Consider the following 22,638-nt stretch of genomic DNA (forward strand, 5'->3'; position numbering starts at 1 on the left):
GTTCATTGTACACTTGCATCATTTGCAATACTGTGGTCTGTAGCAGTCACAAAAAGCATTTCACTGCATATCATACTGTGTATGACTATGTATGTGACAAATAAAATTAGAATTCTTTTTTTATTTCTTTTTAGAAATACATCTACCCGCTTAATCAGGTTTGCCGCTTCGAGAGTCCATCCTGGGACACTGAGCTTGGGATGGGACCTGCCCTTCATAATCAATCTCAGAACAGTTTCAGGTGAAACATTTAGAATCACGTGCCGTATCACCATTACAGCTTGGAGATGAAAGGTGTATAATTACCATTCGTATAAATCAATATCACTGGAGACAATGGATGTCCACATAGAGACAAACAACTAGATGCCCATTCAGGGATTTCATATTTGCACATACATTAATAGTACATAAATTATTTCTAAATATGATTGGATAATTCTATGCTTATAATTTAGCCGAGTTACAGTATTTATTTAGATAGAAACGTGTACAGTTTTGTAGTGTCTGTGTTTGTTTCAGTGCCTTTTTAACAGTTCAAGTTCTGTATTTTTTTCTGAGAAGGACTTTGGCTTGTTTTAGATGTTGATGAGGACTCTTCTCTTCCTCCTGGAAGGAGCTGCGTTTTATATGGTAACGTGTTACAGCCAGGGTGACAAAATGGTGGACCATGACCAACAAACACTATGATATATCTGCCCAGAATTTACCTCCACCCTTCCAGAATATCCCTCCAAGCTTCACCCCTGTGGCAGGTGAAATGGAGACGACAGGTCAGTAAGAAACATTCTCCTACAGCTGCATAGTGCACAGTGAGAAGGTTCTTCATAAAGACTACAAAAATGAACTACGCTTATCTTTAAATAATGAGAAAATAATGATCATCATAAACCATGTTGTATGATATTACAGCATCAAGAGCTCTTCTTTAATAACATTCAGTTTATTTACATGCATTAAAAATATCAACTGTCCTAAAAACAGTGTAGATGAGACTTGCTCTAGGCTCAGAAGTAAAATGGTGAATCGTTTCCAGCTCCAGTGATTCTGCAGTCCTCTGTTTCCTTCATGGGATTCATGCTGGATGGCCATGAGACAGAGGCTGGGGGTCCAGTGGGGTCTTTCTCGATGACTTCAACACAAGTAATGTGATGGTGCTGACATGTAACGGTTCTCTGGTGAGTTGCTCTGCTGCTCCTCTCATGCCTGATGAAAGTGAAAGTGAAGTGATGCTCGGCCTTGCTCAAGGGGACCTCAATGGCACTTTGGCGGTCCGGGATTTGAACCCGCAACCTTCCAATTATGATGGAGGGTTGAATTTCTGTAGAAGAGGGAGAACTGACATTTTCTAAAGTGGGCAGTGGTAGCCTAGCAGGTAAGGAAGAGGACCAATAACCAGAAGGTTGCGGGTGACAATGACTTTCACTTTCACTTACATTTATGGAATATATGTCTCTTATCCAGAGTGCCTTACAATCAATAGTGACAGGGACAGTCCCCCGGGAGACACTCAGGGTTAAGTGACTTGCTCGGGTACACAATGGTAGCAAGTGGGGTTTGAACCTGGGACTTTGTGGTTTATACACGTCTATGACGCCATTCTAGCGACATTCACTTTCTCTGTTCAAGCCACTCTGACCCAGAATACCAACAACCAAAAAACTTCCACCACAGCACGATGGAGAGTCCCTTCAACCTACACTACTCTCACACCCACACTACAGTCACACTTCTACTCCTGCACAACACACCACACCCATACTACACTCACACTTCTTCTCCTGCACTCCCATACCTATATTACTCTCACACACTTCTACTTCTGCATTCCCACACCTTCATTACTCTCACACCCACACTACACTCACACTTCTACTCCTGCACACCACAACACACTCACACCCACACTACACTCACACTTCTACTCCTGCACACCACAACACACTCACACCCACACTACTCTCACACTTCTACTCCTGCACACCACACCACACTCACACATCTACTCCTGCACTCCCATACCTACACTACTCTCACATCCACACTACTGTCACACACTTCTACTTCTGCATTCCCACACCTTCATTACTCACACCCACACTACTCTCACACTTCTACTCCTGCACACCACACCACACCGCACTCACACTTCTACTCCTGCACTCCCATACCTACATTACTCTCACACTTTTACTCCTGCACTCTAAACCCACACTACACTCACACGTCTACTCATGCACTCCTACACCTACACTACTCTTACATCCACACTACACTCGCACATCTACTCATGCACTCCCATACCCACATTACTCTCACACTTCTACTCCTGCACTCTAAACCCACACTACACTCACACGTCTACTCATGCACTCCTACACCTACACTACTCTTACATCCACACTACACTCGCACATCTACTCATGCACTCCCATACCCACATTACTCTCACACTTCTACTCCTGCACTCTAAACCCACACTACACTCACATGTCTACTCCTGCAATCCCACACCTACACTACTCTCACACTTCTACTCCTGCACTCTAAACCCACACTACTCTCACACTTCTACTCCTGCACTCTAAACCCACACTACACTCACACTTCTACTCCTGCACTCTAAACCCACACTACACTCACACTTCTACTCCTGCACTCCTACACCTACACTACTCTCACACCCACACTACACTCACACTTCTACTCATGCACTCCCAAAACCACACTACTCACACTTCTACTCCTGCACTCCCACACTTCTATTCCTACATTCTTACACCCACACTACACTCACACTTCTACTTCTCCACCTATACTCCCGATATGCTGACCACCACATTTTGGACACATAGATTAGTACCATAATTGACAGGTGAAAAGTAGACCATTTGGGTACTGAAATAGAAAAAAATCTGGTGACGTACATTTTTTTTTTCCTTCAGTGATGTTCTTATTCATTACTCTGGATATGAGACAGAGGAGCATAGTGGCAGGTTATGTGGGCTGGGAAGTCTTCTTTTGTCTGATTTTTTTGTTGACAAGACACAACCAGTTCAGAATGGGAGGTCAGTAGTGGTAAGTATAATTTCAAAGCATATTCACAAAAAATTAAATAATAAAAATAATAATTCTAAAAAATGATATATTCATAAATAATTTTCGATTAACTTTTTTTAATTTAAAGGCACAGATGACAGATGTGCTGATTTACAAAACAAAGTAAGTTCATCTTAAACCTTTAGATCTGTATCAAAATCCTTTTATTCTCCATTATTATTCATTTATGTACAATTTTTTTTCTCAGTTCCACCCAGAGAAGCACACTGCATGTCTAGTTTGGTTTGTTATGACTTTGAGACTTTTTACTTTTGTACTGTTCCCTAAAATAATGTGCAACTGATGAAATATGCATAACTGGTGCAAGACCACTGTTTATCAAGACGCATCATTACACTTTTCTTCAGTCAGACTTTGTTGTGTTCAGGTGGTGTTCATGTGTTGTATTTTTGTATGGAAATTGGTAATCATACTGAAACACTGTAAAGATCCTAAAGTTGGGAGACTGGACTTCATTTTCCTTCTTCTACCTCCCCAAATAAATACTTATCAAAGCTGGTTACAAAGTTGACACTTCCACAGAAAATTCAGAATTGTATAAATGCCGAGTTACATATTAACCTGACTTCTGTAAATCGTTCACATGTTCCAATGAACTCCATACAGCAGTGGACTCATGCTGCTTTGTTTCACCTTGTACAGAAACATTACGTTTCATTTCAAGCAACACGTCTACCAGCAGCAGGGCAGATTCATGTTGAAGGTGTGTGGGGGATCCTTTTTTTGGACCTTCTGTAAAAACAAAAACCACCATCAAAAACCACTAAAATCTCTCACAAAGATCCAAAATGCATGGTCTTCTGAACCCACATGCAGGTTCACACTCGCACTTCTTCACTCTTCAATGATTAATGATGAAGTTCAGAATGAAGTCCCTTGGGGCTGATAAGTCCTGGATCCAGGTGACTGTGAGGACAAGATTGTTCAGGACAAACAGCACTCTAACTGTGTGTTTTCTGTTTCTTCACATGTGAATGTATACAAAACACACACACACACACACACACACACACACACACACACACACACCCAGTATCAGTCTGCTTCACACCCATTTTCCTCGATGTGTGCCTCCATGTTGACAGGCAGGATCAGGTGAGAAATGCGGCTCCACAGGCCGCTCAGCTTATCTGCGTCCATCTGGTTGAAGGGGGCGCCTGCCTGGGTGGAGGTGGGTGAGATCAGACGGCTGCTGATGTAGTCCTGCACCACCTCCTCCACCTGGCTGAGGCTGAGCTCTGGTGTCAGCGACTGAGGCAGCAGCACGGTGAAGGCCAGGAAGGCCTGTTTGTAGGCGGCGTTCTCGTGGTCGCAGTAACGGTAGAAGATGAGGGTGGAGCCGGGTGGAAGCTCCTCCAGACGGTGGATGACTGCTGCCAGCTTCTTGCCCCCGAAGGCGTCTCTCAGCGCGCCGTCCAGCTCCAACTTTACCTGGAAAAAGATCAGTTTTGATAAGAAAACTCTCTACACCATGGCTCACCACATCCATCTCTCCACCCTCACCTCGTCACTGTCCATCCCCGCCTTGCTGGCCCCGTCCACCTGTAGGACCGAGGAGTTGAGGGCAGAGGAGAAGGCGGAGGCCAGATGTGAGGCCAGGCACCTCAGGGTGGTCTCCCCGCCACGCCCCGCTGCCAGGATCAGGCTGACAGGCTCGGTGGGTTTGGCCGTCTGCAGGTGGCGCTGCAGGTGAATCTTACTGCGTCTCCACAGCTCCGCCTGCTGGTTGGGGAACAGAAGCTCCAGTGCCTTCAGCCGTGATAAGAAGGATTCCACAGAATGAACTGGAGGTTGGTGGGAGTCTGGATACGTGGATACAGACAGCAGGATCTTCCAGTAGCCCAGGACAGCGAGAACCCCAACGATGAGGAACAGACAGACCATGTGACAGAAGGACACACATCCTGACAGAGACGAGATGAAATCACGTTAAAAAAAAAAACGAATACTTTCTAAAATATACACAAAATGTGCAAACATTTATAATTAGAGCAAGTTAGGGAACAGTGTCTTGATCCACTTTGACTACATAAAACGGGTTCCATCAACTACCAGGTTAAAGGTGATTTGTGGGCAGCTCACCTCTAGAAGATCTGGGCCTCGGCACTTTGATGACAACTGGATTTGCTGAAGATGGGAAGAAGATTCAGGTCATTCAAATATTTCAGAAAATATTTCTCCATCAACAGTGATCCAGCAATAAAAAGAATGAAGCACTACAGTACCTGCTGTTCTCATCTGTCTGAAAGGTCTCTGATGGTCCAGACTGTTCACCCACTTGGTCTGTGTGCAGGAATTTCGGGTTTTATGAATACTCCTCCAGTCTTGTTCATTTGCTTTGGGTAAATCTGTATAATTAAGAAAAGTTCATCAACATGAAGTCAGAATGTGAATACACAGTCCCTCAAATATGAGAACCTAATTTTTATATATGTAATATCTGTTCAGACATGGCTCATGTTGTACATGATCATGGCATCTGGAAATGGCTGTTAATGAAAAATATCAGCAATAATTTGTCTCGAGTTCTACAACGATTACAACAGATGAAATCCCAAACTGAGGACATAATGGTCACATAACTCTCATTTTCAAAAACGGAATGAAAAATAATAAACTCACCCTTATACCTCCCCATCTTCTCATGGTAACGCTGAAAGCTGCTGTTTCCAATCAGAAGCTCCTCATGTTTCCCTGACTGGGATGTGGCAAGACGACTTTGTGAAGCTCCTTCCATTTCCACAAAAGAAAAAATGTCACATAAGCAGAATTCATGCATTAGCCTATACACTAAACGAGTGGAACACACTGATTGGTTGAGAGATTATGCCTTCCCACCTGCTCTGCTTTCAGGGGGCAGTATGTTCCGCTTCTCCTGGTGTATGGAACGTCGACTCCTCAGGACAGGTTCATACTGAGCCTCCTGCTGCTCCTCCCTTTGAGAATCACAGCTGGTCAACAAGATCTTGGCCACAAGTGGGGGTTTGATGGGGGAGACTGAGCCTACAAAAAAATTTAAAATAAGAAACAAATCAACACAAATCCACAGACCATCCTCAGTATCGCCCTACTAATTCAAAACCAGAAAAACAGACCAGGAATATTTTTACTACAGCATATTTAACCCATTCCCACAGTGGAAGGTGATCTACATCAGTGGTTCCCAACCGGAGGTCCCTGCGGGGCGCCAGAGAACCATACAGATACAAAGATTGTTTCTATATTTTTATATTTATATATTTTTATTACACTTGTAAACATCAAATGTATAAAAAAAAAGAAAAAACCCACAAGGATAATCAAAACTCCGTATAATCCTGTAAATCTTGGCCCGGGTCATATTAATCGGCTCGGCCAGCAAACATGGACTTCCAGTCTATAGTACCTATGCTTTCCGTACGGTTCCTTACTTGCATATTAAATTTGGTGATTGTTTTATTAAACTTAAACTTTTAAATTAAGCGTTTGTTTGATTTGCAACTCTTGGCCTCTGTAGTCAGGTGATGCGTTTTAACAGATGCTGAGGGGGTGAAACGGAGGCAAGCAGCTGCCAATTATATTTTAAACACACACGCTTCCTTTACCTCTTAATCTAGCAATCGTAACATGTGTGGCTGTATGGAAATGGTGTAGTAAAAATGTAAATGCACCACACAGCATAGCAATTGGTTTGGGTTGGGACTTACTTTAAAAGTACAATTACAGCTCTAATATAGACTCTACATACGTTGCATTGTAAAACAACAAAAACATACAACTGCTGTTTACTTTTTTGCAAATAAAAGTAATTAATGGCTGGTCTAAGACACAGGCAGGGGGGCTTTGGGGAAAGGGAACCACTGCTCTACCCCACCCTGTGGATCAGCTGGACCTCCAGGACCACATCAACTATTTCTATGATAACTGGGAATTAACTTTACATATGGTGCTTTCAGCAGAACAGGCATCTGTCTGTATGCTGAGCTCGTCGTCCTCTGAGCACATCTCCTCCTGGTGCTCATCAGCTTCCTCCTCCTCTCCAATCTCCGTACCATCACTCTCCTCCCCACATGGGCGAGGTTTCTTCTCTGGAGACTCTGTTCGTAGGAGAGAACTACAGGTTAGGGCTGACTGTTGATGTCTGTATGAACTTCATTCGTCTGAATTTGTTACCTTCATCTTCGTCTTCGCTTGGCTGTTCCTTCATCTTGGACCCATTAACAACAACACTGGCCAGCTGGTTTCCAGTTCCTCCTCTCTTCCTCTTCAGAGGTTCCCTCTTCTTCAGCTCTACAGGAAATCATGAGCAGGAGAAGAAAAATTACTGTCTCATTGTCTGAGTTATTTCTTTAATTTATTTTATTGGAGTGTTTCCCTGTGGAGAGACGTTTTACTTTAAGTCCATTTTAAACAAACATGGAAGTGTGAAGCTCCTCATATGTTCTGCGCAGCAGCAGACAATCAAAATAACACTGATGTTATCATTTATACATATTGTAACGCCCAGCAGTTCACCACAAAATAGGGAGAGGCAGTGAATCTCAGGACAAAAACACACAACTCAGGCCTGAAAACTCGTCCCTTCCTACTCTCTCATCCGCATGCACCTCCCATAAACAGCACACATCTCAGCAGAATACAGCCATCCATATTTACAGCTCATTAGAAGTAAGTGTATTGTCTGTAATAGCTTCTAATGTTTCTGGTGTAATAATATGTCTAGTTGAGAAATATTTTTGCTGTTAGTAGTGTCTCTTGAAATCTGATTATCAATAAAATAGGCAAAGCAACAAAAAAAAATGGTTGATAGGGAGCATCTGGTAGAGCATCTCCTCTAGATATAGCTTCATGTTTAGCTGGTAAAGGCCACGCCCACAAACACTGCAGGCCACGCCCCCGGTGTCTGTAACTAAAATTATCCTGCTCTCAAACCCTTTATTCTACAGGGGTTCACCTCAAATTGTTCGCATTCTACGTTTAAAGATCGCTGTTGCCAAACGTGGCAGACTTCTCACTTAAAATGTACCTTTAGGGCATTTACCAGACGCCCTGATCCAGAGAGCCTTACATTCCGTAGTGACAGGGACAGTCATCCTGGAACACTCAGGATTAACTGTCCTGCTCAGGGACACGATGGTAGTGAGTGGTGTTTGAACCTGGGACTCTGTGGTCCCCACTAGGCTACAATCAGCGGATTAAGCAGAATTTCCATTACAAAACGAATAACCATGATAAAAAACAATCTACCTTTACTTTCGGCGCCTACGTACGTTTGCAGGAAAATCGTTTTGAACTTTATCATTCGGCGCGATAATCTCTTTACGGGAAGTTTTCCGAGATGCGCTGGATCGGTGAACTGTGGGCGGAAAGTGAAAGTGAGCCTCCAGCTCGGTTTAGAAGTTAAAACGCACCTTCCCTGGACGACCTCCTCCTGCTGCTTTGAGGTTTTGTCGTCTCTGGGTCCATTTTTTGGGGGAGGATGATGGGAAACTAACGACGCGGACTGGACTTTCGCCTCCTTCTCCTCGTCGTCGTCATCATCCTTCTCCTCCTCCTCTTCTTCTTCTTCCTCCTCACGGGGAGTGAATAAACCGGCACGACCCTGCCGACCTACCGTCGTTCAGCCCGGACAGAAAGTTCCAGTGGGGATCCCCTCCACGCTGCCGCCCCGACGCAGGAGAAGGCGGAAGTGGCGACTCGAAGCGCCGGAACCGCGGTTAACGGCGACTCTGGGTGGCTGTATGCCGTAGAATGGCGTTGCTGTCCGACATGTTCTCGCGTCGGATCGAATTATATGTCTCGCGCTACAAACTATTTCACCAACGAGCAAAGGCGCGGCTCTGACGGACAGACTTTGGTGCAACACCGAGGACTTCCGGAAACAGCAGTCGCGTCATTGCGTCATTACGTCACTGCTGCCGCACACGCGCTTTAATTCCGATTAAATCCACTTAAAAAGATGTCGTGTTTTATTAGAATAAGACTGGTTGGGACAGGGACTGGCTGGAAGGGTAGATAGTTGCACTACTACTGCAGACGCGGCGAGGGAGGCAGCTAGAAAGCAACAACATTTATTTCTTATATAGCCAAAACTACACAGTGCGTCCCAATTGGCTTTGACAGGCCCTGCAGTTGACACCCCCACACTGGACCCTTCTGCACACAAAGAAAAACTCTAGGAGAGAGAAAGGAAGAAACCTTGGGATGGAGTGATACTGAGAGGGACCCCCTTCCAGGGTAGAGTGAGCCTGCAAGTGGTGTCATTGCAGGGTTGGTGATGGTTTGTCCAATAAGAGAAAAAGTCCTACAGTTGTCGAGGTGGAGATGTCCGAAGTGTAGTCCAGTGTCATGGTGTCATGGAAAGGACGGAAGGAAGACGAAAAGGAAACCTGGTGGTGGAATGAGGAAGGGAAGTTCAAGTTCATTTCAGCTTGTGTTAGACAGTGCTTGGTGCTACATCTTGGTGCTACAACTTGATAAAGTTACAAACTGGGCTACAGGGGACACAGGCAGTGCAAGAGTAACATTTAACAAAAAGATGCAGACGACAATGACAGTAGTGAAACGAAGAGGGTAGCGGTGCACATTTACACTGCCCCTTGGCGGATCGGGATTCGAACCGGCAACCTTCTGGTTACGGGGCCGCTTCCTTACCGGCTAGGCCACCACTGCCCCTGAAGGAGCAGCAGTTCAGATACTGGGACGTGTGATGATGAGGTGAAGAAGAGAGTGCATGTTAACCGGGTGGAGAAGTGAAACCAGCAGAGAGACCAGTGATGTTATACGGGGTGGAGGCGCTATATGGTGGCGCTGACGAATAGACAGGCGGCAGAGTTAAAGATGCGGAAATTTATGTTGGGTTGACAAGGACAGACAGGAAGAAGAACGAGTGATTTAGAGGAACAGCCAGGGCTGGAAGCGAGATTCGCATCGGTTTGGACACTGAGGGACACTAAACATGTTGAGAGAAGGATGTGGAGGATGGGGCTGCCAGGTCTAGCAGGAGTTGAGAAGGATGGCGGAAGTAGAGACTGTAGGTCTGCAGTGGCAGAGAATGAGATCGTCCACATGTTCGCGCGGTCACAGATCTACATTTTATTGAAGGCACGTATTTGCATGGAACAAGTGTAAATGTCAATACAGTGCATGATATAATATTTTAAACACAATTTGGTTTTAATATTTAAAACATACTTTTCAGACCGTCACCGGCGCTGAGGTGCCCAGCATCATCAACAGGAATTTAACTCTCCAGAGACACGGGAGACAGCTATTCTTCTTGAGCTGTAAAGATTTACCTCATGGGATCGTTATCGGAGTCATTCAGTACTTAATTCTGCACATCATCCTGTAAAGTAAAAAAGACGGGTCAAATCAGACGACCCGGCCCGAAGAGAAGAAGAGCGCAGGGGGACAGCGCTTTTATTTTGAAGAGCTGGTAACTTCGCAAATCATCCCACTTCCACACGAGTGCAATTTCACGAGAACGCCCCTCCCCCGTGTCAGGGTGAGAGGCGTGGCCTCAGTCACAGCCGTGGAGCTCCATGTGCTCCTCTGCCTTCACCGGCAGGATCAGGTGAGAGATGCGGCTCCACAGGCCGCTCAGCTTGTCCACGTCCATCCGGTTGAAGGTGGCGGGCTGGTCTGATGACAGGAACTTGTGGTGAAGCTGATCCTGCACCATCTCCTCCACGAGTCCCAGGCTGGCGCCGGACAGCAGCTCCTCCCCGCGCTCCAGCAGCACGGTGAAGGCCAGGAAGGCCTGCTTGTAGGCGGCGTTCTCGTGGTCGCAGTAACGGTAGAAGATGAGGGTGGAGCCGGCTGGAAGCTCCTCCAGACGGTGGATGACTGCTGCCAGCTTCTTGCCCCCGAAGGCGTCTCTCAGCGCACCGTCCAGCTCCAGCTTCACCTGAGTTACAGACAGAGACGTTCCTTCTGCACCAACAAGACCACTTTACACGCCAAGAGAATCTAAAAGCAGCATGTTAACAGGCCTGAGCGTGACCTCTGACCCCGAAAAATCGTAAAATCGCACCTCGTCACTGTTCATCCCCGCCTTGCTGGCCCCGTCCACCTGCAGGACAGAGGAGTTGAGGGCGGAGGAGAAGGCGGAGGCCAGATGAGAGGCCAGGCACCTCAGGGTGGTCTCCCCGCCACGCCCCGCCACCAGGATCAGGCTGACCGGCTCGGTGGGTTTGGCCGTTTGCAGGTGGCGCTGCAGGTGAATCTTACTGCGCCTCCACAGCTCCCTCTCCTGGTTGGGGAAGAGGCTTTGGACCTTCTGCATCTCCTTCTTAAACACCTCCACCTGGCTGAGTGTGACCTCCTCCACTGCAGGGGCGGAGCTCAAAATCTGGAGGAGCAATATTCCCAGCAGACCAACGAGAGCTGCGGCCGTCATCCACCCCAACGGGACGTCTGTCAGGAGAGAAATGTCAACTGTTAATGGGACGTTTACTTTCTTCAGCACACTGAACCATAAAAGGATCTTCTTACTCAGGGGGGCAGCTGAGGACAGATCAGAGGCGGGAGTGTGGTCACCCTCCCCAGATCTGATTATATTCCTCTCCTCTTCTTCTTCGTCTTCTTTCTCTCCATAAATCTCATCAGGTGCTATAGCCTCATCTGCCCAGAAAATCATAAAATCAGGACTAAAGAGGAGCTATGAAGATGTGAATTCAGGTGAAGTACGGACGGATGAGGGGAGGATCTTACTCAGGGAAACCAATGAAGGACGCTTCATGGCTTCAGCATCCTGACAATGTCTCTCTTCTTCTATCTGTGAACGGATGCTCTCCTCATGCTCCTCAGAAACACCCAACAGTTGGGAAGGAGGTCCTGCTGCTAACATGAAAACTACGGTGAAGCCATTTCACCAAGCAACAGCTCAGAAGCAACGAACAATGCTGAACAATGTGTGAAATTTCACGAGTACCAGAGTAAAGCCGCTGCTTAGCAACAACTTTTCCTCCTCCTCCTTCTTCTTCAACTGCTGCCAGGAGAGGCTCTGCAATCTTCTTCCCATCTTCATCATGACAAACCGGGTTCTCATCTGAACAAAGTGGAACCGAGGACGTTCTCACATGGTTACACAATGCATTATGGGATTTTAATGAGATGTGTGATTAAATGAGAATCTTACTGAGGAGGTCCACTGACTGGGACGTAGTGGATCTGGAGTCCTTCACCTCTACAGAGCTCCTCGCTTCTTGTTTGTCTTCATCAGGGGTTGGGAGGTCAGTGATCAGGTCTTTTGAAAGTGAAGCACAGCACACGGTGACACAGTGAAATGTGTCCTCTGCTTTTAACCATCACCCTTGGTGGGAACAGTGTGTGGGGATTCGAACCGGCAACCTTCCGATTACAGGGCCGCTTCCTTGACCGCTAGGCCACCACTGCCCCACCTCCTTCCTACTTAGTCCCTAAATGGGGTGGATTAATACCCTGAACCTCAGTTAGAACGCAGCATGAACAAAACCAAAACCTTCATCGGTGAAAGATGAAGATGATGATGAAGACCAGCTGGACCTACTTGCAGAATGAAGATGTTTCACTGACGGCTGTTTAATACGCACCGTCCACACAGCTTAATCTGCCCCCTTCTTCACGGTTTTCAGGAAGCGCCATGAATCGTTCTCCCTGTTGAACTGAGGGTCTCAACTCTGGGATCTTCTCACCTGTCCGCAAGATCAGGATTCAGCTAAAGACAGCAAATGTACAGAAACGTGCCATCTATTCCACCCTCACCCTCACCAGAGAAAACGGCGTGTCTCTCTTCTTCTTTGTGTGATTGTGTGTCCTCCTCTTCCGCCATGGTGGTCATCCTCTTTCTCTGGTCCGGAGAGCTCTCAGCTATGTCACCTCCTACATGGGGACACACGGCCTGTAGCTCAGTAAGGATGAAGCTAACGGGCTAAAGGTCCTCAGTAGACCAAATAACCAGTTCAGATCATGCAGCTGTCAAAATTACACAGAGAATCAGCTTGGAGGAACCATCCCTCTCAACCTGACCCTGAACCTCACAGCTGAGGAGAAGCACATGGATCCAGCAGAACCAGAAAGGTCTGCGTGACCTCACCATTTCCACTCGCACTGACTGTTTTTCCATCCTCTTCAGACTGGGCTGGACTGCTGCTGTCCCCTTTGCCTACGACATGAAACCAATGTCAGTTTTCCAAGCTGCAGAACGGCTGCAGCAGAGATGGAATGCTGCCATGAATACTGACCTCTGGGTAATGAGTAACTGCTATCATCCATCTCTCCACGTGGAGGAGCCTGTCACTCGAATCCAGAGGTCAGATACGTGGAGTGAGTCGCTCGTAGACACAGATCAGAAACACGCACATTTACTGTGTTTAAAAATCACAGAGACAGAGAGACTTTCAGATTTTGACATTTCATCTAGACGTTCAGTTGAAACAGTATGATGAAAATCACAAGGGCTCAACAATAAGCAACAGATGACTGGCCACCCAGAACCCCACCCCACTACAGAACACCACCTTCAACACCACCCTCAACACAACACCACCTTCAACACCACCCCACTACAGTCAAAACAACCCCACCCCAATACAGAACACCACCCTCAAGACCACCCCATCTTCTACCACACCCCTATCCCACTACAGAACACCACCCTCAACCACACCCCTATCCCACCACCCTCAACCACACCCCACTACAGAACACCACCCTCAACCATACCCCACTACAGAACACCACCGTCAACACATCCCCAGGTGTTCCGGGCTGCTCCACGTCGACTACATTTCTCTACTATACATTTTCTTAACTCTTAATGTAATAAATCTCACTCACCATAACGATGTCCTGAACCGATCACGGATCAAACACACAACACGCACACAAGTTCGATGACGACTATTTAAGGTGCATGAAACCGAAACTAGCAGACTGCTAACCTACACCGCATTACTCTGCTGTCAGGAACGAATATTTTGATGCGCATGTGCCTGGGGAGAAAATTAGGGACGTACAGGAAGCCCGACGTCAAGCTACGACTCACATGTGGGCAGTTTCTTGATATGTATGAAAGGAAATAAATCGCATTTTTTCTGTTCTTTTTGTTCTATTCTCTTTGGTTCATAACACGTGACAATATCCGGACGAAAATAAGCCTTTCAAAATAAAAGTTTTTAGCAAGGGTGGTTGTGTTTTGTGAGTGTGTGTCAGGAGTGTGTACATGGTAGAGTGAGACGCGCCGTCATTTCCCGTTTTGGAACAGTGCGGTAAGTGGGCGGGACCTCCTGGTTACGTCACGGAGGCGGGTACCCCGGATGCGGATGTTGACGCTGATGATTGCGGTGTCGGCTGTTCGGGCTGCGGGGGAACGTGTAGCGGCTTTATAAGATTTTTTGGGTTTTTTTTTTTTTGTTTTATCTGCCGCGGATTTACGGCCATGTGAAGGGCGCGTCTAGAAGGCAGCGTCGTGACGGTCGGAGGTGGAACGGGGGGCCGGGAACGCTGTTACTCGCCCCGCCGGAGAGAGCAGCTGTCAGCCCGAGCAGGAAGAACAATAAGCTGCAGGCGCCATGCTGACGTACCGGTGATCTGGAGCTTAAACGCGGGTCCGGGTCGCGTATCCGCGGCGCTCTGTCGACGTGTACCAATGTTGACAGAAGGTGTCACGTGTGACAGGATGACGGGCGGACGGGGATTTACTGAAAACCGTCTATAATCGCACCCATCCAGACACCATCGTGATTTTTCCGCTCGTTTGTTACCGGTTATTATTGGTAACGGTGACGATGATGGACAGAATACGGAGGAATCAGGTGTTGGATGCTCTGATGCTGAGTGTTATTATCTAGTGTGTATGTGTGTGTGAGTGGGGGTTGGACCTTTTTTTTGTTTGAGATGCCCTCAGCTAGGCCTTGGTAAGCATGTGGACCCTGGGGTGGCCTTGCTTCCCAATAATGCAGCTGTTCCTGTCACTGGTGCTGCTGGTGCTGGGCACCTCCTTCAGACTGGCCCACGGGATGAGCCGGGAGGAGCGCCACAAGCTGAGGTGAGGAGAAATACGAGGGCCATTCAGGAAGGGAGGTGACCAGCCATCGCTGTAATTGTCTTTCATCTTGGTCTCAGGGATCAGGTGGTGGAGATGTTTGACCACGCCTACCAGAGCTACATGGTAAGACCTGCACTCGGGCACTTCTTTGGTTTGTGGTTGAAGTTGATATTTCTGTATCGTGGTGTAGCTGCCAGGGTCCGGCAGAGACTAGGGAGGGGTCAGTGCCGATCATGTCTGAGTCTTCGTGATGAAGGTAGTAGCCTAGTGGGTAACACACTCGCCTGTGAACCAAAAGACCCAGGTTCAAATCCCACTTACTACCATTGTGTCCCTGAGCAAGACACTTAACCCTGAGTGTCTCCAGGGGGGACTGTCCCTGTAACTACTGACTGTAAGTTGCTCTGGATAAGGGCGTCTGGTAAACGCTGTAAATGTGATGATGTGTTCCAGGACCATGCCTACCCAGCAGATGAGCTCATGCCACTGACATGCAGAGGACGAGTACGCGGCCTGGAGCCGAGCCGGGGCGACGTGGACGACGCTCTGGGGAAGTAAGTAAAGGCAGGGGAGACCATGTCTCTCTTTTTATTGTTGTTATGATACATAATACAAACAATGAAATATTATGGGGCAGTGGTGGCCTAGCACTTAAGGAAGCGGCCCTGTAATCAGAAGGTTGCCGGTTCAAATACTGGGCTGCCAAGGTGCCACTGAGGTCCCCTTGAGCAAAGCACCGTCCCCACACACTGCTTCCCGAGCGCCTGTCATGGCTGCCCACAGCTCATCATGGTTAAAAGCAGAGGACACATTTTGTTGTGTCACCGTGTGCTGTGCTGCAGTGTTTCACAATGACAGTCGCTTCACTTTTCGCATTTTATATATTGATAAAAAAGAAACAATTCATTATAACCATCATTTGAGGAGGACAATGTCCCTTTATTATCTCCAGGTTCTCCCTCACACTGGTGGACACGTTGGACACACTGATGGTGAGTAGATATTGGGAGTGCAGGAGAAGGTGCATGTCTCTCAGATGCAGATAGTTTTGGAGATGGTTGTTTGTACATTATTTGCTATGATGTGCAACACTATGCGATATTGTAAACCTGGTGCATAATAACATTATTATTTGCAATTTCATATGTAACTCTGTCAAATGGCTGCTAAATGACTTCATTACATTTATATATTTACATTTACATACATTTACGGCATTTATCAGACGCCCTTATCCAGAGCGACTTACAATCAGTAGTTACAGGGACAGTCCCCCCCTGGAGCAATTTAGGGTTAAGTGTCTTGCTCAGGCGAGTGTCTTACCCCTAGGCCACTACCACCCTACTAAATATCAAGCTGAAAGTCATCATTTTACATTTATGGCATTTATCAGACGCCCTTATCCTGAGCGACTTACAATGAGTAGTTACAGGGACAGTCCCCCATGGAGCAATTTAGGGTTAAGTGTCTTGCTCAGGGACACAATGGTAGTAAGCGGGATTTGAACCTGGGTCTTCTGGTTCATAGGCGAGTTACCCACTAGGCTACTACCACCCCTGTATTACTACTTGGTCAGTAATACTTAATTATTTGATAGTACTTAATTATTACTGAATTTATTTAATCTAAACTACAGTCCGTGTCAGTAGTTTTTCACTCAGCAGCGTTTTACTTTATTTTGACATGTTTTATATTGTTTTATATTGTGGTCAATTACTGTGCAGCTGCTGAACAAAACAGAGGAATTTGAAGCGGCCGTGAGGAGAGTGGTCTCAGACGTGCGCTTGGACAATGACATTGTGGTTTCTGTCTTCGAGACCAACATTCGTGTGCTGGGGTAGGTGACAACGATCGCACATCCCGTGCTCTGCTGTCCCTGTGGACGCTGGGGTGACCCTGTCTCTTGTATACAGCGGCCTGCTAGGGGGACACTCCATGGCAGTGATGCTGAGAGACAGGGGGCATCAGATGCTGTGGTACCAGGACGAACTTCTCCACATGGCCAAGGACTTGGGACTCCGCCTCCTGCCGGCCTTCAACACCAGCAGTGGTCTTCCATACCCAAGAGTACGTCTGCAGCCCCTGAACCAGGACCTTCTGTCTTCGTTATGAAATATGACCCAGAGCTGCATGACGAAGATGAGATGATAACTGCTCTTAGGAATCTGTTCATGCTGACAGTAAAAACCTTTGTCAGGTCAACCTGCGCCACGGAGTCAGGGGTCCAGAAACCCGAACGGGGACTGAAACCGAGACGTGCACCGCGTGCGCTGGCACCATGATCCTGGAGTTCGCTGCCCTAAGCCGGTTCTCTGGAGAACCCATATTTGAGGTGACTTGTGGGTAATTATAAGGCGGTCTTCTCTTTGTGAGCGTCGGTGTATCAAATGTTGCTCTTCCTTAGGCTCATGCGAGGAGAGCCCTTGACTTCCTGTGGGAGAAGCGACAGCGGAACAGCAACCTTGTAGGAACGACCATCAACATCCACTCGGGAGAGTGGGTCCGGAGGGGTGAGTATCCAGCAGGCAGGAGGGGGACTCCAGTCACGTCACAGCTAACTGAGATCTGTCACTTCCACAGACAGCGGCGTTGGCGCCGGGATCGACTCGTATTACGAGTACCTGCTGAAGGCCTACATCCTGCTGGGAGACGAGCAGCTCCTGCAGCGCTTCAATGTGGTCAGTTCTTCCTGCTGCTCCTCATAAACCACACAACACACACTATGTATATATATACACACACACACACACACACACACAGTACAGGCCAAAAGTGTGGACACACCTTCTCATTCAATGCGTGTTCTTTATTTTCACGACCATTTACATTAGTAGATTCTCACTGAAGGCATCAAATCTATGAATGAACATTCGATGAGCTTCAAGAGGTCATCACCTGAAATGGTTTTCCAACAGTCTTGAAGGAGTTCCCATAGGTGTTTAGCACTTGTTGGCCCCTTTGCCTTCACTCTGCGCTCCAGCTCACCCCAAAGCATCTGGATTGGGTTCAGGTCCGGTGACTGTGGAGGTCAGGTCTCCACTTTTTGTTAAGTACATAACTCCACATGTGTTCATTCATAGTTTTGATGCCTTCAGTGAGAATCTTCCAATCTAAATGGTCACGAAAATAAAGAAAACACAGTGAATGAGAAGGTGTGTCCAAACTTTTCGCCTGTACTGTGTACACACACACACACACACACACATACACACCCCCACATAACCTGTAATAATAACCCTGTTTGTGTCTCAGCACTACGCCTCCATCATGAAGTACATCAGCCAGCCGCCACTTCTTCTGGACGTTCATATCCACAAGCCTCTGCTTCCTGCCCGTACCTGGATGGACTCTCTGCTGGCATTTTTCCCTGGTTTGCAGGTATGACTGGACCACTGCTGGGACCACCTGAGCTGAAAATCTCATCAGAGAAGGTGACACGAGTTGATGTTGATCTTTTTAAGGTGCTGAAAGGAGACATCCGACCTGCAATAGAGACTCATGAGATGCTGTATCAGGTCACCAAGAAACACAATTTCCTTCCAGAGGTGAGTTCTCGTCACTCTACCACCATCAGCTTGACCCTCAGTTCTTGGCCCTCTTTTCCTGATTGCTCTGTGCTCTAGGCCTTCACCACAGACTTCAGGGTACACTGGGCCCAGCATCCCTTGCGACCTGAGTTTGCAGAGAGCACCTACTTCCTGTACAAAGTGAGTGGTTCACAGTCTCTTCACGCTCCTTCACACCACTGCTGTACAGTCACCTGTAACCCTGGCTGCTGAATCGCAGGCCACCCGAGACCCGTACTACCTAGAAGCAGGTCGCACTGTGCTGGAGAACCTCAACCGCTTCGCCCGGGTCCCCTGCGGTTTTGCCGCCATGAAGGACGTGCGGACTGGCAGCCACGAGGACCGGTGAGTCTGAGAAATCTTTTGAGTGTGTGGAGTCTCAGGTGTTTCCCCTAGTTTGGGCTCATTTGGGCTCATTTTGGATTGTCCTTGTTTCTGATTGGAAACATTTGTTTGAATAAAAAGACATCAAGTAGTCTTGAGATCCTGTGAAATTCTGTGTTCTTTGATGCTGAGATGATTGTTCATGTTGGACTTCAGTGATGCGGAGATGATCCTGTTGGAATTCAGTGACAATAAGATTATACGGTGGTAGTAGCCTAGTGATTAACACACTCGCCTATGAACCAGAAGACCCAGGTTCAAATCCAATTCACTACCATTGTGTTCCTGAGTAAGACACTTAACCCTGAGTGTCTCCAGGGGGGACTGTCCCTGTAACTACTGACTGTAAGTCGCTCTGGGTAAGGGCGTCTGATAAATGGTGTAAATGTAAATTAATGTTCATGATTGAGTTTATGGGTCATGTTGGAGTTCAGTGATGCTGAGATGATGGGTCATGTTGAAGTTAAGTGATGCTGAGATGATGGTTCATGTTAGAGTTAAGTGATGCTGAGATGATGGTTCATGTTAGAGTTAAGTGATGCTGAGAGGATGGTTCGTGTTGGAGTTTAGTGATGCTGAGATGATGGTTCGTGTTGGAGTTTAGTGATGCTGAAATGATGGTTCGTGTTGAAGTTCAGTGATGCTGAGATGATGGTTCATGTTGAAGTTCAGTGATGCTGAGATGATGGTTCATGTTGGAGTTAAGTGATGCTGAGATGATGGTTCGTGTTGGAGTTAAGTGATGCTGAGATGATGGTTCGTGTTGGAGTTAAGTGATGCTGAGATGATGGTTTGTGTTGGAGTTAAGTGATGCTGAGATGATGGTTTGTGTTGGAGTTTAGTGATGCTGAGATGATTGTTCATGTTGAAGTTCAGTAATGCTGAGATGATGGTTCATGTTGAAGTTTAGTGATGCTGAGATGATGGTTCATGTTGTTGTTGGAATGTAGAATGGACTCCTTCTTCCTGGCTGAGATGTTTAAGTACCTATTCCTGCTCTTTGCTGATACGGAGGACCTGCCATTTGATGTGGAGGACTACGTCTTCACCACTGAAGCGCATCTCCTGCCCCTATCCCTCTCCACTGCCCCGCCCTTACAGCCCCGCCCCATCACCATGCTCATGGTATTGTATCACTTCTTTCAGTGCGTACGATCGGCTGTTTACAATTCCTCCATTAAAAATGTCTTTATTATTCAGTCAGGTGAAGACTTGGACGATTCCAACTTCGACTGGACATGTCCCAATACCCGCCTCCTCTTCCCTGATCCGGCCTTCCCCCGGAATCTTAGAGAGCCAATCAGGAGCGTGGTGGACAAGAGCTGCCCTCGACCCGCCCTTCTCCGGTGAGAAACGACAGCCAGTGAGATGCAGTCAGCACAGCGGTAACCTCTCAATGACCCCGCCCTCCTCTCCTCCTACTTCCTGTAGGGAGCCGGGGATGGGCCGACCGCCACTACGCGCCCAGGACTTCATGGCCAACAACCCGGAGCATCTGGAGCTGCTGCGCAGGATGGGGGTCAACCTAATTCACCTGAAGGACGGCAGAGTGCAGCTGGTGCAGCACGCGACGCAGGTCTTACTGGCCACGAGCCACACCGCTCCCATAAAAAACAGTCTTAACACAAGATTACTACATACAGTCAATGAAATACCTGAAAAGTATCTTCACCTCTTCCAAAAGGTTTTTAATGCAATCAGCAGTGAATCTGTAACTTGGTGCTGCAGGCTGTCAGCGCCATGGCGGCCGAGGATGGCCTGCGCTTCATGCAGGAGATGATGGAGCTGTCCAGCCAGCAGCACAAGGAGCAGCTTCCACCCCGCGCCGTGCAGATTGTGTCACACCCGTTCTTCGGCAGAGTGGTGCTGACTGCTGGACCGGCGCAGTTCGGCACGGACCTGTCCAAGAGCAGCACGGGGGTGAGCTCCCCCGCCATTTAGACACCTTCACAGGTCGGATTGGTTCTGATGATGATGATTATGATGATGATGATGAGGAACTTCCTCCTGCAGGTACGCGGCTTTGTGACTGTGGCTGAACCCTACCCCGGCTGTTCTGAGATCAGCAACCAAGCCTTGGTCCAGGGCCGCATTGCGCTGCTGCAGAGGGGGCAGTGCATGTTTGCCGAAAAGGCGCGGCACATCCAGAAAGCCGGGGCCATTGGTGGAATAATCATCGGTAAGGGGTCCTTCAACACCAGCCGCTCCATCAGTCGAGAGCAGAGCTGAATTCGCCTCTAAACCTCCGCAGACAATAACGAAGGGAGCAGCAGCGACACGGCACCACTCTTTCAGATGGCTGGGGATGGGCGGAGCACCGATGACGTCACCATGCCCCTCCTCTTCCTGTTCCACAAGGAAGGCAGCATCCTGCTGGAGGCCCTGAAGGAGTACCGGGAGGTGGAGGTCCTGCTGAGTGATAAGGCTCAGGGCCGAGGTGAGGCGATGGGGTTGATGGGGTGGATGTGTGCTGGTGGGACCTACTTCCTTTTCCTTTCTTTCTTTCCATTTTCCCTCCTGTGCCGTAACTCTGCCCTTTTGACCTGCAGCAGCCATTTTTAAAGGTAAATCCTTACCAACGTCACTTCTGGATAGCAGTAAGTATCTCCTCTGCTTCATCTTAACTTCACTTCACTTCTTCATCTTCACTTCTGTTTTCATAAAGTTGAAGTTGCCTCAGTGGCCTATTAGAAACATGCCCCTCATGAGTGTTGCTGTGATTCTTGCATAGGTGGTGATGTGGTGGAGGAAGAGGACTGCTCACCTGAGGACCCCTCCCCTAACACCGCTGTAGACCAATCACAGACAGACACTCAGGAGCACATCCAATCAACTGTAGAAGAGCGGGAAGCTCCATCTGCGGACGTCAGTGCTCGTGATGCAGATGCTGATCAGGGGGCGGAGCCATCAAGAATAAAGGACACGCCCCGGCATTCGGTAGACTCCCTGCTGGCTGACTGGCAGGAGGACCTGGAAGCCTTCAAGCAAATGGAGCGAGACGAGCTCTGAACATCTACCACTGCTGTACATTACAGCGCCTTCCAGGGGTGAAGCCCAATTCCTGGTCCAACCAGAGAGGACTGTCAATTCCGGTGGACGTCCACCGACACCTCAGGTCCTCCTGACCCAGAACTACATCTCCACACCAGTAAACTCAACTCCTGGTGTTTTCATGTTGTCTTCCTCCTCATGAATGAATTTCCTCAGTTATTGATGTCATTTGGGCTGATTATTGGTGAATTGAACTGTGATTTTTCTTCTTTTTAACGGAGCTTCTACTAATTGAATTTGTAAATTATGGTTAAGTTGGATTAAGTTGCGACTGGTTGAGCACGTTGTACAGAAGAATATGAAGAATGAGTGAATGATGCGCGTATTAGAAGGACAGAATTTGGACGCTGTAGACTGAAGGCTTGGATCAGGAGCAGTCAGCAGTGATTGCAGCACCACCTCAGAAACTTCAATAAAACTGATCACGAAATGTTCTTTTACAGTAATGATAATTATTAATGTCAAAACACATAACAATAAACCCATCAAACAGATGTAATTCTTCCA

General features: G+C 47.6%; 3 protein-coding genes and 1 long non-coding RNA gene across 7 annotated transcripts; 2 read left to right on the plus strand and 2 right to left on the minus strand.

Annotated features, from left to right (window-relative positions):
- Positions 1–133: 133 nt before the first annotated feature.
- Positions 134–3,635, plus strand: LOC114769787 (uncharacterized). 2 transcript variants are annotated; one of them, XR_003743255.1, is made up of 6 exons: positions 134–241; positions 583–773; positions 1,037–1,178; positions 2,946–3,078; positions 3,188–3,222; positions 3,308–3,635. It is a non-coding gene; the product is annotated as an uncharacterized LOC114769787 (long non-coding RNA). The 2 variants fall into 2 exon arrangements; XR_003743254.1 differs by having other exon boundaries at positions 2,946–3,222.
- Positions 3,247–8,973, minus strand: LOC114769785 (torsin-1A-interacting protein 1-like). Its single transcript, XM_028963136.1, has 9 exons — positions 8,511–8,973; positions 7,273–7,389; positions 7,041–7,196; positions 5,959–6,123; positions 5,743–5,850; positions 5,346–5,468; positions 5,203–5,247; positions 4,624–5,024; positions 3,247–4,551 (listed from the first exon to the last, which is right to left on the minus strand). Exons 1-9 carry the CDS (start codon positions 8,563–8,565, stop codon positions 4,156–4,158), a joined length of 1,566 nt encoding a protein of 521 aa, XP_028818969.1. The 5' UTR covers positions 8,566–8,973; the 3' UTR covers positions 3,247–4,155.
- Positions 8,974–10,224: 1,251 nt separating this feature from the next.
- LOC114769786 (torsin-1A-interacting protein 2-like) lies at positions 10,225–14,281 on the minus strand. 2 transcript variants are annotated; one of them, XM_028963137.1, is made up of 11 exons: positions 13,921–14,281; positions 13,326–13,448; positions 13,178–13,246; positions 12,853–12,963; positions 12,675–12,776; positions 12,242–12,349; positions 12,035–12,151; positions 11,815–11,943; positions 11,596–11,724; positions 11,135–11,517; positions 10,225–11,008 (listed from the first exon to the last, which is right to left on the minus strand). In XM_028963137.1, exons 2-11 carry the CDS (start codon positions 13,354–13,356, stop codon positions 10,622–10,624), a joined length of 1,566 nt encoding a protein of 521 aa, XP_028818970.1. In that variant the 5' UTR covers positions 13,357–13,448; positions 13,921–14,281; the 3' UTR covers positions 10,225–10,621. The 2 variants fall into 2 exon arrangements, with proteins under 2 accessions (XP_028818970.1, XP_028818971.1); XM_028963138.1 differs by having other exon boundaries at positions 10,226–11,008; positions 11,815–11,940; positions 13,921–14,279.
- A 156-nt stretch (positions 14,282–14,437) lies between these two features.
- Positions 14,438–22,625, plus strand: edem3 (ER degradation enhancer, mannosidase alpha-like 3). Of its 2 annotated transcripts, XM_028963133.1 has the most exons (21): positions 14,438–15,130; positions 15,208–15,253; positions 15,584–15,684; positions 16,083–16,122; positions 16,855–16,967; positions 17,044–17,197; positions 17,328–17,462; positions 17,535–17,640; positions 17,711–17,808; positions 18,383–18,508; positions 18,592–18,675; positions 18,754–18,837; positions 18,917–19,041; positions 20,031–20,205; positions 20,281–20,426; positions 20,512–20,656; positions 20,809–21,000; positions 21,094–21,259; positions 21,332–21,517; positions 21,630–21,677; positions 21,812–22,625. In XM_028963133.1, exons 1-21 carry the CDS (start codon positions 15,006–15,008, stop codon positions 22,087–22,089), a joined length of 2,673 nt encoding a protein of 890 aa, XP_028818966.1. In that variant the 5' UTR covers positions 14,438–15,005; the 3' UTR covers positions 22,090–22,625. The 2 variants fall into 2 exon arrangements, with proteins under 2 accessions (XP_028818966.1, XP_028818968.1); XM_028963135.1 differs by lacking the exon at positions 21,630–21,677 and having other exon boundaries at positions 14,440–15,130.
- The last annotated feature ends 13 nt before the right edge of the window (positions 22,626–22,638 follow it).

Source organism: Denticeps clupeoides, chromosome 19 (genome assembly GCF_900700375.1).
Source record: "Denticeps clupeoides chromosome 19, fDenClu1.1, whole genome shotgun sequence".
NCBI classification, from domain to species: Eukaryota; Metazoa; Chordata; class Actinopteri; order Clupeiformes; family Denticipitidae; genus Denticeps; species Denticeps clupeoides.

Coding starts and splice junctions, on each gene's coding strand:
- LOC114769785 (XM_028963136.1), bottom strand. CDS start 8,565: ATGGACCCAGAGACGACAAAACCTCAAAGCAGCAGGAGGAGGTCGTCC. Junction 7,197..7,272: donor AAGCGAAGACGAAGATGAAG/GTAACAAATTCA, acceptor TCCTACGAACAG/AGTCTCCAGAGAAGAAACCT. Junction 5,469..5,742: donor GAAGATGGGGAGGTATAAGG/GTGAGTTTATTA, acceptor TTAATTATACAG/ATTTACCCAAAGCAAATGAA.
- LOC114769786 (XM_028963137.1), bottom strand. CDS start 13,356: ATGGATGATAGCAGTTACTCATTACCCAGAG. Junction 12,152..12,241: donor CCAGTCAGTGGACCTCCTCA/GTAAGATTCTCA, acceptor CACTTTGTTCAG/ATGAGAACCCGGTTTGTCAT. Junction 11,009..11,134: donor CGGGGATGAACAGTGACGAG/GTGCGATTTTAC, acceptor TCTGTAACTCAG/GTGAAGCTGGAGCTGGACGG.
- edem3 (XM_028963133.1), top strand. CDS start 15,006: ATGTGGACCCTGGGGTGGCCTTGCTTCCCAATAATGCAGCTGTTCCTG. Junction 21,260..21,331: donor CATTGGTGGAATAATCATCG/GTAAGGGGTCCT, acceptor AAACCTCCGCAG/ACAATAACGAAGGGAGCAGC. Junction 21,518..21,629: donor TGATAAGGCTCAGGGCCGAG/GTGAGGCGATGG, acceptor TTTGACCTGCAG/CAGCCATTTTTAAAGGTAAA.